At 41.6% G+C, this 19816-nt stretch overlaps 1 protein-coding gene across 1 annotated transcript in view; it reads left to right on the forward strand.

The window, feature by feature from the left end:
• Nucleotides 1–13696, forward strand: part of FSTL1 (follistatin like 1) — a 64686-nt gene extending 50990 nt beyond the window's left edge. Inside the window, exons 9-12 of the mRNA XM_085861235.1 lie at nucleotides 2198–2310; nucleotides 10447–10566; nucleotides 12663–12697; nucleotides 13426–13696. Coding sequence (XP_085717361.1) covers nucleotides 2198–2310; nucleotides 10447–10566; nucleotides 12663–12697; nucleotides 13426–13482 — 325 coding nt within the window. The 3' untranslated portion in view covers nucleotides 13483–13696. The remainder of the gene's footprint in view (nucleotides 1–2197; nucleotides 2311–10446; nucleotides 10567–12662; nucleotides 12698–13425) is intronic.
• Nucleotides 13697–19816: the final 6120 nt, after the last annotated feature.

The following is a 19816-nucleotide window of genomic DNA, read 5'->3' on the forward strand; positions in this document are numbered from 1 at the left end:
AGTAACCCACTGGTCTGGTTAAACTTACAAATTCCAGGCTGACTGCACACCTCAATTCCATTGTTCCTTGCTTCTTCCATCTTTGGAACCACCTTCCAGAAGTGATTCTTTCCCATTGTTTCTGTCAGGGCTTCAAGTAGGCATTGCAGTGCTTCCTCATGTCATCCCCAACCTGATCACAGATTTATTATCCATATAAACCATTCCTAACCCAATCCTCTTACTTTCTGGTTTCAGAGTTTCCTCACTTCTCTCTTTCTCCTCTCTTGTTTGTTCATTCCCTCGCTGGTTGTGCCCAATTGTTGGCCCGCTACCCGACTGTCGATTCAACCTTGATATTCCATGAGCCATGCTCTTGTGGGGGGAAAACAAAACGGTGAAATTGATGCAGCACCTGGAAAGTGATTGTGCCAAGTGCAGACATTTTATCATCACGGATTTGTCACACGAGTGGCTTTCCCCTCTACGATCCAAAGAATACTGAGATGGGGCGCAATGAAAAGTGATTGTGGAAAACAAAATTCGGGTCGATGAGCTTGAAAGGAGTTGGAGGACCAGAGAAAACTTTATTTAGGAAGTATCACCAAACATGAAGGATTTTTGGAGGTTGGGGGGGGGAGGGGTGATCCAAAACTGTGCCATATTTTTGTATAACAAAAAATTATGGCTGCTGCTATTGAAAATAATATATTAAAATGACTAAAATAACCAAGTGTAACAAGTGTTGTTAGTACTGCAGTTATTTAAATAAGTTGGCCATATAATTGAGTGGGCAAAAACCAACTCTCTCCAGTCAAAACTGGTCTATCATCCCATCAGCTGCTAACATTGTCTGCTCTTGGAATTTCTTGTATGATGATGTAATTTCTCTTCTTCACAAGTTCATCGCATCACAAGAAAACAACTCACAATCTCATCCTTGAAGGCAAGCCAGCCAGAAGGCAACCTGCAGTGTATTCACACAGCTTGGAACCATCGTGTATCTGTCCCGCGAAGAGCTTAAGCCAAACATCAGGCTCATTTGCGATTCAAATTCTCCAGAGCCTCTCATTGTCCTCCAAAGCCTGGTGGGAGTTGATCAGGTCTCCCCCAAAAGGATGGGCTCATGTGAGATGCTGCTCAAAAAAAGACAAGAGCGATTCAACACAGGTGGAGACGAGTTGGCCTGAACGTGGACAGGCACTGGTTGGCCCGAACATGGGTCGGTCCAAACGTGGATGGGTGCAGGTTGGCCTGAACGTGGACAAGCACCGGTCAGCCCAAATGCAGGCGCTGGTCGGCCTAAACGCGGGTGGACACGGGTCGGTCCAAATGTGGGTGGATGCGGTTTGGCCAGGACACGAATGGGCGTGGGTCGGCCCAAACGTGCACAGGCGCAGACCAGCCCAAAGGCAGCTGAACTCTATTCAGCTGGAAGGTCTTCAAGTGTTCATCTTCACAAGATGCTGCAGTACTGCTGCATCATAATCAATGGCAAGTTGTTCCATTTGTACTTGGGAACTTGGATATTCACACTGAAAAAAAACATAAAATCATTGTATTTGTAGTTTCAGGACAAACAAATGAAAAATGCCTGTGAGCAGGATATCTCAACAAGTAGCGGAATGCTCCGGACGAAATTTGATGGACAGTTTTGATGTGTGACGAGGATAAATTGATTGATTTTGGTGAAGATCCGGATCTGGATCCGAGAATTTTTAAAGTGATTCTTCACCATCGAGAGGCAGGGCCAAAAACAATATGTAGCACAATATCTGAAAAAGTTGTGGACGAGTTATAACCAAACTTTGTGGAGAAGTTGGTTGGGTGACAAGATCAAGTCGATCAGATTTTAGTTCAGGTCTGGATCCAGATCCAGCCTATCGGTGGGTAAACCAAGCGTAAACTGTTCGGCATGTCGGAGGTTTGGGTTTTACCGAGTGCCATTCTCACCTTTGTACGTAATGTTTTACAAAGTGAATTCTTGACACAACTTTTTTCGTTTAATCCCTCAAGCAGAAAACAAACAAATGATCAAAAAATGAAACTTTGTTTCCTCCTTCTCTGCCTGGGACATATTTTCATTGTTATCCCCAATGGCATGTTTAGGTGTTTGAGTGGGGATTTCTTGATGGGATTTGATTTACATGACGGACAAGTTTTGCTGATTTACCTTTCTCTCCAATTGAATTTCGATGCAATCCCATCCGCACCTTAGGTCCCTTTGCTCCGATGCTTTGCTGGAAATGGCTGATAAAGATAAAGACTGGAAACTTTCTCTTGAAGAACTGCACAAAGGGCTGGACCGTCATTTCTCACCTCCACACAAAAGCAAGGCGCACTCTTACTTAACTTCTATTACAATTCTGTCCAATTATTACATGATTCTTTTTTTTCCTCTTCAGTTTTCATTGTAATTTTTTTAGGTTCAAATGAAAGGTGTAATTGCATCCACTGATCCCTAATAATATTTGACTCTCAGACATTCCGAATTGACCTATAACTATTCAAACTTCTTATCGTCCTTAAAATTTACGACAGTCTGTCTGTCAGTCATCCTGAGTTTTTAAATTTTTTTCAGCTTTATGTTTGCTTTGTCCACTTTTAATCAAATTGGAAGCGAATTTGACTTCACCAACAGAAGTTTCCGATGTTTTTTTTTTTTTTTTGTCTTGAACATTTTCAAGTCCAGCATGCCATTAACTAATGTAAAACAAAAGTGAGTTTTTTTTTCCCCCCTCCAAAATCATGCTCAACATTATTAAATGTAAGGCTGTTGATAATTCATAAAATGATCCAAAATCATAAATTGGTAAATTTAATTCTTCACTGTTATTAAAATTTAAAAAAGACCCGTGAAGCCGCGAAATTTCACATTTATCCAGATATAATGGACATCGATTTGTTGCTGAGTTAATTATTTGGAGCACGCACGCACGCACCACACCTTTTGATTTGTTTTGTTCTGTTCAAAACTAGAATTAGAAGAGTCATATTTTAATTGTGGAAACTATTACAGATTTCATAGTGTCTCGAAGTGAATCCATTAAATTTCATTCAGTTCCATCCTCCATCTGTTCGACATATTTCGACATTTGTAGCCTTAAGTACGAGTGCTTGACATTTAAGGTCCGTTTCCAAGGACTGCGTTGTTTCTCTTAGTAACGGCTTGTTTTTGGTGCTGACTCATTTTTTTTTTTTCCATTTGCTGTCCTTTACTTTCTTGTGCGCAACTTTCAGCTTTCAGATTTTATCCCAACATTGCCTTGCAGAACAATGCATGCCCTTGATTATCGGCTCTGCTGAAACGAGACTGAACACTTTTTTCATTATTTGAACTTGAAACTAGTTCTGCCTGCACATTATTTTCCGCCAAAATTATCAGTGGCTGTTCAATCTCGTAATATTGCTAATGTGGGTACTTTGTTGTGTCCGCCATGTCTTTGGTATTACAGGGAGCCAGGAGCATGATAAAAGAGGGTAGGGAACATGATGACATTCCTATTCTAATCGAGGGGATGAGATGCCAGAGACATTGTTGAAAACTGGTGTTTCCCTGCATAAGGTTAGATTTAGGAAGAGAAGTGGGTGCTTAAGCTGTTCCAGAACAAAAATAGCTTACGGTGAGAACAACATATCACACTGCCCCCCCCCCCCTCTATTGAGGCAAGTTTATGTGCACGCTTAAAGTCAGTGACCCATTTCGCTATGATGGGGAACAGGACACATCTTCTCTTTACGTGGATCCCAAGTGTTTGAGCATCTCACTGGAGCTGGTTCCTTTGAACATAAACTTCATGACACCTGCCTGTTCGAAGTTTGTAAGATACAAAATTGTACGACGTAGCTAATGACAACTTTACACGACGAAACAAGAAACAATGTCAGATTTCTGAAACTAATAGCATATAACAAGCATACATGTAAGTAAATTCCTTCATTCATTCAAGTACCATGCTTTAAACAGAGCGGCAGTTCTGCCAAAGCAGTTTCTGTGGTTTAGGTTACAATTCTGGACGGATCACCACTCTGACACAGGATACTCACATTAGGATGTAGGAATTTGGAACTTAGCCATTGTGCTGGTGAGAGCATGCTTTCTTTTAATGAAGGACACTGTGGAGGACACATCTTTCCTGTCCACGAAATAATGCGAGCAGATGCGACACCGAATTTAACATCCATCCAAGAGATGAAGCACACATTGATGTATTGCCCTGTCTGCAAAACACCGGGTTGACAGTTTACGTCCACGGCCCAAGATTCAAACCCAGGCTCCGGAGAACTCAGAGGTGAGGTGGGGGTGAAGGGGAGAGAGAGGCAAGGGAGGGAGGTACACCTCTTGGCTATCCTACAAGCTCTGTAAGTTTGTCTTGAGTAGAAGAAAAAGGGAAACGGACGACTCCATGATGCCTCATACCCCATTCCAATAACCTTTTGAACACAACTTTAAATTTTGGATAAGTCTCACGAATAAAGTACAATGAACGGATCAATCAAGTGTATTCAAAGCTGGGAATTAAATTCTAAAAATGGATGATTGCATTAAGGTTCCCGAGATGTCAATTTTCTCTGGAAAATGATTCGTTGGTGTCAATTTTGGAAAATGCTTCATTGATGGAACAATTTAAGAAGTGCTGTGAGGAACAACTCATGGGTTGGTTCAGATTCTCCGTTCTGAAGGCCAATGTAAAATGTTTGCTTTCCACAGCATTGGATTCTTAAAATCTGGAACATAAAAATCGTTCTTTGTTCTGGATTTTAAGAACAAGTGCACTCGTTCCCTGCAATAATATCAGGAAGGGTCAGGTGATTATCCTCTCTGGGGTATATACATTACAGTGGATCTCAGTTCAGGTCCGTTAGACCGTGGGGTACACAACAGCACACAAGGCCTCAAGAATGGTCCTTGGTGCTTCCCGTCTTGCTCTGCGGATGTGAGACTTGGATTCTGACCAGGAATCTGAGATGGACTTGACCAGAGTCGCAGGGCCAGGCTGAATGGCAGAGCTGAGCTGTTCAGGGAGCTGAGGGGTTTGAGTGACTGTTGCTCCTGATCCAGGTGAGCTTCATGACTTGCGGTCCAATTTTGAAATTTTTTTTTAATGCCGTGAACTAACTTGGGATTACATTACAGTGGATTACATTTTGTCAGGTCAGGTCAGATGAGATCTGTGACTTGCCACAGGTACCATATAAACCTGTACTAACCTGCTTCATGGTCGGGTTGTCGGTGACGAAACCGTCTCCCCCACTACGTTTTATGGTGAGGAGGGTGTACGATATGGACACCCAGCAGGATTAAAAACAAAACCTGTCAAAGGGCGGAGGAGCTCCTTGTGAGCCAACGGCCATCCATATCTAGTGCCCAACTGTGTCTGCGGACGTCCTCCTGCAGTTGGGTCACTTCTTATTAGGACGTTGGTGGCAGGATTTGCACTCCAGCCACCGTAAAACCCTTCATTCTGCAAAACATAGGAAAAGCACAAAAACAAATCTGAAAACCCACTCCGTGGGAGTACCTCCTGTGCAGCTTCCCTTCGCAGGGCAGCTCACCGGATGACGGGATTGGGGCAAATCCTTCGGGAACCCAAATCTTTCAAGATCGGAGGAAAACCACGGGGTAACCTTCTCGGGTGGGTCAGATTGCGGTAATGTGTGTCGGGGCAATGCTGAGGTGTCATCCACCAGACGGCGGTCTCCTTGGGTTAACCTGAGGCGGTCCCTTCGGGTGGGTGCCTGGAATGTCCTATCCCTAAGAGAGGATGATCAGCTGTCTCTGTTATCATCTGAGCTCAAGCGTTTTGACATCGGTATTGCAGCACTCTCTGAGGTTCGGATACGGATTGCGGCCAGATCATGGCGGGTGGTTACACCTACTATTGGTGTGGTCGTCTGATAGTTACCATACTCAAGGAGTTGCTGGAGCTGTGTCCAACAAGCTGACTCCAATGATAATTGAGCAACCACTGGTCATCGAGTGTATTATGAGACGAAGGATTCATCACTCCATGGGAGTCAGTTCCCTGGTCTCTGAATATGCTCTGACTGAGGCGAGTGATCTCACCGTGAAAGACGCATTCTATGCCATCCTCAAGTCTGTGGTTGATCAGTTGATCAGGCGAGATACACTTCTCGTCTTGGGGGATTTCAATGCATCAACTGGAACTGATAGGGATGGTTATGAGATGTGTGTTTGTCCCCATGGGTCTGGAACTGTGAACCAGAATAGCACCAAGTTCCTTGACTTTGCAAAAGTCATGGACTTAGGGTGGCTGGTTCATGGTTTCAGCTCCTACAGGCTCATCACTGGACTTGGTATTCCAATGCTGGCAGTGTGGCAAAGGAGATTGCCATGTGCTCGTTGATGGTTTCTGGAGGATGATCCAGAACTGCAGGGTCGACCAGAATACTCAATTCCTCAATACTGGCCACAGGCTTGTTGTAGCAACTCTAAAGTTTCAGCTCAAATCCAGGAGAATGGTACCATCCCAACCTCAGCTGGATATTGGCAAGCTCAAGGATGACAGGGTAGTGGAGGAGTTTGCAAACAGGCTGAGTGGGGATTTGGGGGGTCTGGGTGCTTTCGGGAATCCTGAAAAGTTGTGGAGTGTCTTCAAGACCACCGTCCTTGATATTGCTGGTGGATGTCTTGGAACTCACCATAGGGCAAATAATAATTTTGCCTCTCAAGGGACACTGGACACCATTGAACAGAGTTGCAGGGCCAGGCTGAATGGCAGAGCTGGGCTGTTCAGGGAGCTGAGGCATAAAACTGTACGTGGACTAACGGTGGACAAGGAGGTCTATGTGCAAGGAATCTGTGAGGGGGTAGAGCATCACCTGTGGTCAACTGATTTGCATCCTGCATGCAGGGGAATTTGTGCATTGTGTTCATCCAAGCCCATCCCTCGGTGTACTGCAGTTAGAGCAGAGGGTGGTAGGCTCTTGACAGAGGAGTCCGAAGTGAAAGCCCGCTGGGCCAGTTACTTTGAGCGGTTGTACCAGGCTGATACACTCGCTGTAAAGTTGGATGTCAGGGGTGTTACAATCCCAATTGCTGACCCTCCAATCAACTGTGATCCACCTTAGTTTGTGGAAACACAGACTGCGGTGAACCGGTTAAATTGGGGTAAAGCTCCAGGGATCTGTGGCATCCATGTTGAACTTCTCAAGGCAAGTGGAAATGCTGTACTCGTGTCATTATATGCAGTTCTGTGCTCTGCCTGGAACACAGGCATCATCCCAACTGACTGGAAGAGGGGCCTTGTTGTCTCTCTCGAGAAAAGGAAGGGTGATCGCCAGGACAGCAACAACTACCGAGGGGTGATGCTGCTCTCAGTGCTGGGCAAGGTCTTTGCTTGAATAATTTTTGATGGTGTTCGCCACCATCTGCTTGGGCACCAGCGTCCAGAGCAGTCAGGCTTTTTCACTAACGATGTCAACATTTGACCATTTCCTTTGCTCTTCAGTCCTCACCGAACGCAGATGAGAGTTTCGGCAGGGGCTGCTTGCAGCCTATGTTGATTTCTGTAAAGCATTTGATTCAGTGAATCAGGATGCATTCTGGAGGATTTGTGGTCTTCGTAGGGTGCCACCAAAACTGATCGATCTGATGTCTGAACTATGCTCTGATACGGAGTGCTGTGATATGGGTGATGCCATCTCGACTTATTTCCAGTTGTTCCTGGAGTTCGTCAGGGGTGTGTACTGGCCCCCACACTTTTCAGCACTTGTATGGACTGGATTCTGGGGAGGATGTCAGAGAGATCAAGCTGTGGTACATCATTTGGGAATGTCAAGATCTCTGACCTTGATTTTGCAGATGATGCAGTCATCTTTGCGGAGACTCTAGATGTCCATTTGGGGGCCCTCGAGTTGCTGAATGAGGAGTTGGAGCCGCTGGGATTACCGGGTTCCTGGGTCAAAACTAAGATCTAGGCTTTCCATGACATCTTGGATGCTGCTATCTTGTCTGCAGCTGTTTGTGGCGAGGATGTTGAGGTCACGGAGAGACTCACTTACCTTGGCAGTGATATTCATGTCTCTGCTGGCTGTGAGCCAGAGATCAACAGACATTTAGGTCGGGCCTGGGGAGTCATGGATTCACTGGATCATGGGGTGTGGCGCTGCTGGTACCTGTGCGGGAGGACAAAAGTCTGAGTCTTCAGGTCCTTGGTGCTTCCCGTCTTGCTCTACAGATGTGAGACTTGGACTCTGACCAAGGATTTGAGATGGAGACTTAATTCCTTTGGAACCAGGTCTCTTTGGAGAATCCTTGGCTATCACTGTTCAGACTTTCTGTCCAACAAGCGGTTTCTGAGAGAGACTCAAATGAGATTTGTTACCTGCATAGTCCGTCAGCGTCAGCTGCGGCTGTATGGACATATGACTCGTTTTCCTGATGCTGATCCTGTGCACGAGATTCTCTCAGCGAGGGAGCCCCATGAGTGGAGGAGGCCAATGGGCCAACCACGTGCCTCGTGGTTGCAGCAGGTTGATCGGCACCTCAAGGAGATGGGGATGGGCCAGGCATCTGCCTGGGGGATGGCCAGACAGAGGCCCCTGGAGTACCAGCGGAAAGTGGACGCAGTGACGCGCTGCTCCGGCGCATGCTCCCATACATGACCTGACCTGTGTAATACTATAATTTGTGAAAATGTAAATTACGACTGCACCCCAGTCAGGCACGTGCATGGCTCAGATGGTAATCACCGACAAATCACCATTGGGGCACTGGCGAATCCATGCTACATCATGTCGATGAGATCGTCATCCGCATGCCAAGAAAACCAGAAAAGCCTTGAAACTACAACTGATGCAGAAGTGCCTTGCCATCTTTGATGTCTTTGAAGTGCATGAGGGAGAAGATCTGCTCGTCAAGCTGAGGAGAAACAACATTTTTGCCATATTGTTCCTGCCTGCTACACAGACAGGCTCCAGCCGTTAGCTCTATCTGTGAACAAGGAATATAAGAATGAAGAAAATTTGGTGGATGTTCAAGATCCAAAGGTGTCCTTCACGAAGAGTAGACGAGCTATCACCAGAACCCTCACCTTGAACAAATCCCAAATTCTTTCACACTCAGTCAGGTATCTTGTGTCAGATTGGTGACCTGTCCAAGTTTGTAACCTTTGCCAAGAAAATGGAACCAACACTCTTCATCAAGCATGGTACATGATGAGGATAATGATGATGTGTTCTTGAAAGATGCAAAAACGTCAAAAGTTTAAGCAATTTTTGTTGGTTATGTAAGTGTCTTTTTAGTTATTGTGTTGACAGACAGACAGACACAGAGACAGACAGACTCAACTAACTACAATGGGGAGATTTGTCTTTGGAGAAGTCTCATTACTGACTGGTCAGTCATCGACGAACTAGTGAGACAAACTGTGTACTCAAACCTTTGATCCCCACCGTACCATTGAGAAATTGCACCAATATTTAATAGGCTCCGTCATATGTCACACTAAAGCGTAGCAAAGATTTTTACCTTCCTCCTTGATGTTCTTGATTTTTTTTTTGGTGGAAGCTGGGATTCACTGGGGCATCTCTCACAGCTACTCTTGGCCCAAGTATCAAGTGCCAATGTATTGGCAGTTTATATTAACAACTGATTAGCACCTGCCTTATATAATTGGCTGATAATAGTTCCTCAAGATGATGTCCCAATGGACCCCATCTCCCAATGCACCCTCGATTCTCCTATAGCCTTGTCCTTGAATTTTGGACCATCATTGTGGAACTGCATTGCATAACTGCACCAAAATTTAAATAGCTCTACTTTGGCGTGAGTAAAATTTTGCCTTCCTCCTCATTACTGTTCATTATTTGGTCAAGGCCGAGCAAAGCTGGATCGAAGCAGTTTATTCCTGATATGTGAAACACCCTGCAACCCATGCCTACAGAAAACAAACTATTTGGCATGCCAGCCACATTTTCCATCCAATCATCATGTAACTTTGATCATGTGTTGGCACTCCGATGTTGAAAGTTGCATGTCAATCGCTCAAGCGGTTGCAGATAGAACAAATTTAAAATCGAGTAAAGGTGAAAAAGTGAGGGTGGGGGGGGGGATAGAAAAGAGTGAGGGCATCGGCTGACGTTCCACAACATGGTCAAGGGTGGTTGTGGATGCCTATTATTAATGTATTGATTACAGAACTGTACTCAAACCTGAGACCTGAATTACTGCATATTGTATTGTAAAAATGAACTCATGTTGAAGTGCTGTGCAAAATTTCAGATTCATTCGGCTAAGCATGCCTCAGCTTTCATGTATACAGACAGACTCAACTGCCGAAGACACTGAGGCTTTCATTTGAGGAAGCCTCATGAACATCAAATAGATCGAACAATCATCAGTTTTTAATGTCTTCATTTTAATGTTAATACATCATTCTTTTGAAGCATAATGACTTTTTCTGATTTTGATTGTGGACTTCATTTTCGATATTTGTGGCACAGAGTGCTCGTTGGGCGATGAACAGTTCGAAGATGGAGCTCTTCAACGTGCTGCAGCCTTGGACTGCAATATGTGCATGTGTGCCACTGGAAATTGGGTCTGCACTAAACGTCTGTGTCGAGGTATGGTCATGATTTCATTGTACTTTTGGTGAAATTCCATTCAGCAACTCAATCATCCTCATGGTCATAAATTTTCATAGAATGAGGTACTATAGCAAGACAGGGATGCAAGATTAAATGTTTGTTCTTTCCCAAAGCATATTGTCCATTCATATCATCCCTTTCAATGCTCTTCATGCAAAAAAAAGTAGAAATCATCTGGCTGCTTTTGTTGCAAACGTGTAAGTAATGGATGCAATTTTGTAGAAAGCCAATTTATTGTCATGTATGTCACAAGAAGACTGTGGTTGTCAAGTCATCAATATCGATTATTATCGATATTTGGTAAAAGTATATAGTTTCCAACAAAATCCTCCCCAAAGAAACTCAAGAAGGACCAGCTGTATCTTGTAATGTTGTAAAGTCTGTTTTTATTAAATAAAGGCTGATATGTTCCCTCTACTTTGAAGTGCAAATCTTACTGATCCATTTGGCTTCCACTCCTATGAAAGTAAGAAATGTAGTTCAAGTGTTTCAGCTATCTTCAACAGACCATACCACTGTGATTAATATTGTATTCTCTCCCTCAAAATCAATTGGTTTGAATCCTTACCTCGTAATATGGATCAGTGCCCATTTAGCCAGAAATCAGAAGCCTTTTTGAGTACTTCGTGGTCTTCCATGAGCCTAGACATTGCATAAATAACAATTAAAAAAAGACATAAAATGCCATCTCCTCTATTATTTTAGTAATTTTTCTGCATGGAGTTAAATTGCTAGCCCATATTTATGTACAACTAATACGGCTGCCACTCTACCAGTCGGCCATCTTTGATCAGATCACGAAATAAAGTGAGGGGCACTTGTATTCCATCATGTACTGTGTTTGTGCCACGTTTGAACAAAATCAAACGATGCATGACTGAGAAATGGTTGGGGACACATGTAAGTAACAAAATGGCCGCCAATCAGCCATCTTGGATCTGATGTCGAAAAAAGACACGCATACGTGATCCATCGTTCATTATATCCGTGCGCCAAGTTTGAACAAGATCGGTGAATGCATGTCCGGGAAACGGTTGAAGATGTGTTTGTTTTCTGTTTTTTTTTTTTACAACTAAAATGGCTGCCAGTCAGCGATCTTTGATTGCATCACAAACTAAAATGATGTGCATATGTACCCCATCGTGCGTTGTCTTTGTGCCAAGTCCGGATAAAATTGGTCTATACTTGTCCGAGATATGGTTGCGGACGCACGGACACGAAAATCGAGACCAAATCCTTAAACTCCCGTTTCGGACCAAGTCCAACGGGGGCTAATAATAATATCTGTCATCTCACTCTTCAATGAGCTGAAATCTTGTCTCCAAGAAAATAAAATAAAAAGGCAGACCATGACCTATTCACTATCAAATGTATGGTTTGAATTCATAACCCTGAATATTTCGTTGATGATAATATACTTTTAAATCATTTGTTTCGCACATATGAATTATTTGTACAGTTTGTAAGAGGCAAGTTTAATTATATTTCATGTTATCCAAATAAGGTCACTAATGTACACAATACAAGGCAAGCATTAAACCTTATTTACTCAAATAAATACTTGGCACAAACGGCAGTTTCTCAAGCCTCGGTATGAAATAGAGGAAGCTCACACTTTGTTATCCAATGTTGCTGGCAAATGTTCCACTGCATTGTCAGTTGTATCGCAACAGTCACTTTACACTTAGCATCACTGGTCTTTATTGTTTTTTTTTTGGGGGGGGGGTTGGCCCATGAAACGTGATCCATGCAAGTTCTCCCGGTTTCTTTTGAACATGAAGGACAAACTAAGGGTCAAATGATGTCAATTTCATGTGACATCACAATTGACTGCACAGTATTCTGTTTTGATATGGCTCGACCATACTCAAGAGGTGTCATGTCGTCATATGAGTCTGGCTAGGGTATACCATGACGATGAGCCTGGAAGGGTATGGTATACCAGGGTATATACCATGAGCCCATGCCGGCCAGGGCTGCCCCAGTGATTAAATAACATGAAAAGAAAAACCCCTTGACGTGAACGATTGCAGTCTGCACTAACCAAATGTATTCCTCTTTGCTATTCACAGTCGGTGACAAAGAAATGGACAAAGACAGCCAGCAGGTATGTCTTTGTACTTCTCATTATTTTGTATTGTATCTTATAAGATAGCGGAATAAATATCTGCATTATAGATTGCATTATGATTCTCATAAATACAGTCGGATGAATACATGACTAGTCCATTATAAAAGGAAATGGTGATGCTTGCAATTTTCAATGACCTCAATAATGTTGTCATTTTATAATGGAAATTGTGAACTTCTTTAACGTTAAATTTGAACGTTAACGTGGGGTCGGCCGGTGGAAGCTTGGCCAAAGTCTTTCACAAACTGGCTGGCCAGGCCTGACATTCGACTAAGGCTAGGAAAGGAATTTGGAATCTGCCCATGGTGCCAGCGATAGCTCGCCTCCTCTTCATGAAGAACACCGTGGGATCTTTAACGTCCACCAACGAATGCCTGCAGACAGGACACCCAGTTTAACGGCCATCCGAGGGGATGGCACACACACATTGATGAATCACCCTGCCTGTGAAACACAGGGATTACAGTTTATAGCCGAGTTGGGATACGAACCCAGGCCAGACAGGTTGGACGCGAGTGTGATTGGAAATGGTGAAGTGAGAATGTAAAATTAGTGACCTCAATAATGTCATCGTTTTATATCAGAAATGGTGAACATAGAATGTTGAACTATTATGACAATGGCTATCATAATGATTACAAGAATATAATTGATGGCAAAGAGTGGAATGAAGATCATAATGAACTTTATTTTGTGTTGCACAGCTTACTTTTAAGAAACAAAATGTGGTGAAGAACATGGAGGAGTCCCTGAAGATTTAGAGACATTTCCGTTTGGCTCGTTATGAATGATATGATCGATGTCCTTTGGTTACTCCAAGGCGAGAGTTGATCATTCCATGGATGGGCCATTTTTAGCCTGACCTTGATATTTTCTTATTATTTTGTTTTGCATCCAATTACATTCTCTGAAACCCAACTTCATGAACACCTCTTATCGTTTATTTTCATTGCAATCTGCATTGTCTATCTGCTTTCTAGTTTGTTGCTCAACTTACTTTTGCTCATTGTAAGGGGTGTACCAGTATTAGGCAGTGTTCAGTAGCCATAGTACAGGCTCAGGATGTTGCTAGATCTCATTCTCCCCACCCCTATTATAGTAGTTGTCTGATGTATAATTCACCAATATCTTTGGATTTTATTATGCTGTTTTTAAGAAATAAATACATAATCTTTCTCTGTGTCTGTAAATAAATTGTACTGTATTGCTGGTCAAATATTCACGAGTTACAGTATTTGTGACCTTATGTGATACAAAACACCTGCATTGATAAGATTTGTTTTCTATATTACAAGAATGCAAGAACCGTTGTTTTGCTGATGGGAACATCAATCTTTGCGTAATTGCCAAAAAATAAGCAACTGTTGTTAATGGGGAAAAATAAAATTAGATGGTGTGTAGATACCAGCCAAGCTGTACATTCAGGGAGTGAGGAGGGGGGTGTTAATGGGATATTCATCACAGCCTTTTAGACAATGAATTCTGAATAATATACGACACACTAAGAGGAAGATCAAAATACAAAAAAATTCTCACCCTCCCCCTCTCTTCCTTCTTTTGATCAAACTGTCTGGGGTACGTATCTGCACGGGCCATGCCAGGAAACAAACTCTCCTCGTGCGTGTACGTGCAGCACGTTATGTGCTGCGTGTACGTGCAGCACGTTATGTGCTGCGTGTACGTATATGTGTATGCGTGTGTTGCTATGAAGCGCTGTGTTGGGGGTACTGTTATTCCTTGATTAGTGGTATCACCTGTAGGACAATTGTTGACGGACGGACACATGCACGCACGGACACATGCACGCATGCCGGGACCGAGCTCCTTTTATAAATATAAGATGAGTGTTCAAGTGGAAAAATAATCTTACTTAAAGAAAGATAATTTTTATACACAAGTAAATCCTCATAAGAAAACTTGGACACAAAAGAAAAGCTTTTTGTAAACAAAGTTGAGGCTCGTCGAAGAACTGGAACGCAGAACAGAACAGAAAAGACGAGAGCAGAACAGGAAGAACACAAACACACCAACACCAAAGCAGAGCAGAGCAAACACACCAACAGAAAGGGAGAGGGACACAACAGAGAGACACTTGGATGATGAATGACAGTAAGGGGAGATGGATGAAGACACAATACAAGATCAAACACAGCAAGAAGGGGGCTGAACGAGGAGAAAGAAAAAGCCAGGGATGAAACAGCAGTTGACCAGAGGGAGAGGGGGGAAAACACAGTCACCCAGAAAGGATGGGGTGGGACACGATCATTCGGGATGGCTTACAATGGTGGAAAAGAATCACGAGTATGGAAGTGGGATTATCTAAAGAGGACGTGAACAGCCATCTTGAAGCCCTGGAGGGAAGAATGAGGTTAAAAAGACTGAGGAAGTTGACTCCACGGTTGAGAAAATTAGAAGAATAAATAAGTGGACGTGAGCAGTCGGCGCCTTGGCCAAATTTAAACTTATTGGAAGTTCTGATTTGCCAAGGAAAGACTTAATATAAGGAGAATGCCCAGTCAGCAGCTGGCTTTGGAGGCCATCTCTGATGCATGCTTTGCTCAAGATGGATCATGGCCAATGTTGAGGCCCAAAGTTTTCATGAAGAGGTTTTATTTGAACAAAGTAAATGGGAAGGTTCACCAGACAGTCCTTTCATTAAGAGGTTTGAATCAAAGTGTAAGATTTGCCAGGGTTGAAAATATATATATATATATATATATTTCAAGTGTTGGATCAGCTTCTGGTTCTTTCAAGTTCTCCAGAAAGGGAAGAGGCTGCTGCCTGCTTATTTAAAGGATGAGGGAGGGATGTTAAGGTAGAAGGTAGAGTCCTCAACAGACGTGAAGGGGATTTTTCGGAAAACCAGAAAGATAGCAGATGAAGATTAGTAATAGGATGTGGGCCTCGAACACTGCCTTGGAGCATTCCAGCCTTGCCAGGGAGAGGAGACTAAAGGATTCAATTTTGGTGAAGATTCGAATCCAGATCCGTTAATTTTTTAAAGTGACTTCACCAATGAGGTATGGGGCCAAAACTATATGTAGCACACTATCTCAAAACGTTATGGCTGGATTTGGATGAAACATGGTGGACAGGTTGGGTGTGTGATGAAGAATTGATTTGATTTTGGTGAAGATCCGAATCCGGATAAGATAATTTTTATAATTTTTAAGTGATTCTTCACCATTGAGAGATGGGGGCAAAAATGATATATTGCATAATATTAAAAAAAAGTTACAGACTGATTTTGACTAAACTTGGTGGATGAGTTGGATGCGTGACAAGAAAAAGCAATTACATTTTGGTTAATGTGTGGATGCAGATTAATGGGATACTAAACTTGATTTTAAAGTTACCCCGTGCATCCGCAAGCCCCAGATATGACCTGTCCATTGGTATTCATAAGCACCCAAACCAGACACGGTATCTCACTCCAACTCTTTCGTTGTGTGGAGGCACACCCCTGCTTTCTCTCAAGTACATTTCCAAGTACGTTTGGCTTCTTCTACAAGCTTTTGTGAGCCAGTTCATCTAATAAATCCTGTCTTGCACACACTATAGCAGTTCACATGCCCCAAAATCACTATTCCTCGGTGTTTCTGCACATGCACGCCGAGCATTCTGGGGCAGATAATGTCATTTTGAAATTTCCTTCATTTTGAAACAATTGAAATTGCCATATGTGGGCAAGAGAGAGTTCAAATGTTTAGTTTTGAGTAAATATATTTCTGTGCCACTTGGTCACATTATTTTTTACTTTTCGTACTGACCCCATTCTTATCATTAACACCATAACATGCAACATCAACATCCTTTTTACATCTACCTTTTAATGAGAGCTTCAACATCTACAACCTCAAAGCATATGGAAATACCCAGCTTTATATGCTTTTTCAAAAGATGGTGTGCTTCAAGATACAGTATCTCTTCTCCCATCACATAAGAATGGCAGTTTTTAGTTCAGTCTGACCCCAATGGGAATCAAATACAGGCACAACAGCTCAATAGCGAGTGCACTACCAAATGAGCTATTCTGTTGCTCGGGTTTTCATTGTGAGCTCCACCCTTGTCAAGGTTCATACGCTTTGATTAAACCTCCATTTAACCTTTTGTCATACACTTTGGTTCATATACACTTTGATTAAAATTCCATTTGAGACAATTAATATTCCAGCACATTTGCTGGATGACTCGGTGGCATAAAAGTTATGATTCTTGGAGGTCGGTGGTTCAAACCCTGTCCGAGTCATACCAAAGACTTCAAAAATGGTACGTGCTGCTTCCTTACTTGGTGCTCAGAATTTAAAAGGATAGAGCTTTTAGTGTAACCACCCAGTGTAACCCTTGCCAATAAACTGCGGCAGCAGCACCAACACTCAGTAGAGAATGAAACATCAAAATCAAAACAAATCCTTTCTTTATAGGACAAAACGGCAAAATATTTCATTGACAAAAGATAATTTTAAATCAACACAATCAACAATAAATTAAATCAACAATAAAAAAGCACAGTATTATTTTTGACGTACTATGTTGTTGTTTTTTCAAACCACACGGACTATTTTTTTATGTGCTGCTTCGACTGACAAAACAAATGCAAATAACATGAAATCACTATACACACTCTTTACTGGTGAAGTGGATTGTTGAGCACTTAAGAAACATATTTAAGTAGCCAACATTATTGTGCCCCGCCACCCTTCCAACAAGGACTGAGACGGGGGACATTAAAATGAGCTCCGTCCGACGATCATCCATCTATGTTTATTATTATTATTATTATTATTTTATTTCAAAAACATTTATTTCCATAATTGCCAATGCAAGTGCAGTAAAATAAAAATATATGAAAGTAATATTTCCAAAACTTGGTGAACTCAGAAGGATACAATCAAAATAACACACACAGAGGCAAATATGGAGGCATATTCAGAAGCCGAGGCTTGTATTGATATGCCGATGGACTAACAATATAAATGACAAACGATAAATTCGACTAAAACTACTGAATGGCAAAGAATTAAGGAAAAATAGTCAAGAATACTGTGAATAACAATAATAAAAATTCATAGATAAAAAAATGAAATAACAATAAGGGAAAGAGCTGCAATAGTGAATAACAAATCAATGTATAAAAAAGGAAACTTTTAATAATACGAGATCAAATTTCGTTTATAAGAAGACTTAAACCGACCCACAGACGACCATGCCTTTATCGCTCCATCAATATAATTCCAAAGACGTGGCCCCTAATAACGTAATGTATTAACAGAATAAGATGTGTGAGTAAAAGGTAGAAATAAGTTACCTTGTGATCTCGTGAAATGAGTGTGGATATCATGGACTGCTATTAAGTAAGATGAAAAGACTTGTAGAAGAAGATTATTGATATGCTTTGACATAAATATCCCTGCATGTAATTTATTAATGACAAAAAGTGTCAATGTGTTGAGTTTGGTGAAAAGAAGTGCATTGTGGTCCCGTGGATGAGAAAGGGCACAGATCCTTATGGAACACTTTTGATGAATTGAGAGTGAGTGTGGCTGATTGTTATTAGAGCATGCCCAGACAATGTTACAATAGTTCAGGTACGGGAGAATTAAGGTATGATACAGTTAGAATACAATTCAAGGAGGAAGGAAGGTATGAAGTTCAGACAGTATGCCCGTGTTTCGAGAAACAATCTTAGCAGTCAATGAAGTGTGATTAGTCCGGTTAAGTTTGTCATCCAAGGTAACACCTAAAAATTTTGTCGAATGAACAAAAATAATGAGTTCATTGTCTGTTTAGATAGAAGAAATGGTGCCAGACAGAGGTTTGGTGGATTTTCCAAAGAACATACACTTTGTTTTATTGGGATTTATGGAGACTGTTTCATTTAAACCAGGATTAAACATTAATGAGCTCACTATTAAGAGTTGTACTGATCAGAGTCATAACTAGGATTGGAGTAGATGATAGTTGTATCAACAGCAAAGAGAAAAAAATGATAACAAAGAAGAATAAGTGTGTAGATCATCAACATATAATAGGAAAAGAAGAGGCCGAAGTATCGATCCTTGGGGAACTTTGTGGCTGATAACTCTCCATGAAGAATTTGAGCTTTAACGACTGTAAATTGTTGCTTATTAGTAAGACGGTCTTTAAACCATTCAAGAGCACAACCTCTAAAACCATTTAAGAAAAATCAAGTTTGAAGAGAAGAATATTATGATCAATCGTATCAAAGGTTTTGGATAAGTCAATAAAAACACTAGTGGTATATAATCTGTCAGAAAGGGAACTTGAAATTAAATTTGTCATTTGAATAAGAGCCATATCTGTGGAGTGCTTACTATGAAAGCCAAACTGCTGATCAAAAATAATGCTAAATTTAGAGAAAAATTCAGTTAGATGGTTATAAACAAGTCTCTCCAAATTTTTAGAAAAACACAGAAGAACACATATGGGTCTGGAATTGTGAATGACTTGTCGGTTGATTGCTACTTTTGAAAACGGGGGTAACTTTAGCAACCTCAGATTCAGAGGAACAGAACCAGTAAGGAAAGATAGATTGAATATATGGAACAAGTGGTGAGAAATAAAAGACATGACAGACTTTATCACAGAAGAACGAATTTCATCACAGCCACAACTAGTGGCACTATTGAGCTTCCTGCCAATGTCAATTATTTCAAAATAATTTATTGGTACAAGGAAAAAAGTTGATGTTTTGGAGTTGTGCACATAGTCCCTGAAGTTCATGTTAGTTGGTGAGATTTTATTACCTAGTGATGCACCAATGTTAGTAAAAAAATTTTTTTTTACAAATTAGCAATATCTTTAGGATTGGAGTAAACCTCCTGCTCATTGGAGCAATCTTACGGAATATCCTCTTCATTAACTTTGCCAAGAATTTTATTAATTTCATGCCAAGTATTCTTAATGTTATTTTTATTCATATTAAACATATTTATGTAATAAATATTTCGGCAAGTCGGTTAGTAGTAGTTAATAGATTACGGTAACTCTTATGTCGCCCATTATTCTCAGAGGGATTATGTAAGAAGCGCCGATACAGACTATTTTTTGTAATTACAGGAATTAATACTAGAA

Source organism: Eptatretus burgeri, chromosome 2, assembly GCF_056783735.1.
Source record: "Eptatretus burgeri isolate ZD-2024b chromosome 2, Ebu_testis_v1, whole genome shotgun sequence".
Classification (NCBI taxonomy): Eukaryota; Metazoa; Chordata; class Myxini; order Myxiniformes; family Myxinidae; genus Eptatretus; species Eptatretus burgeri.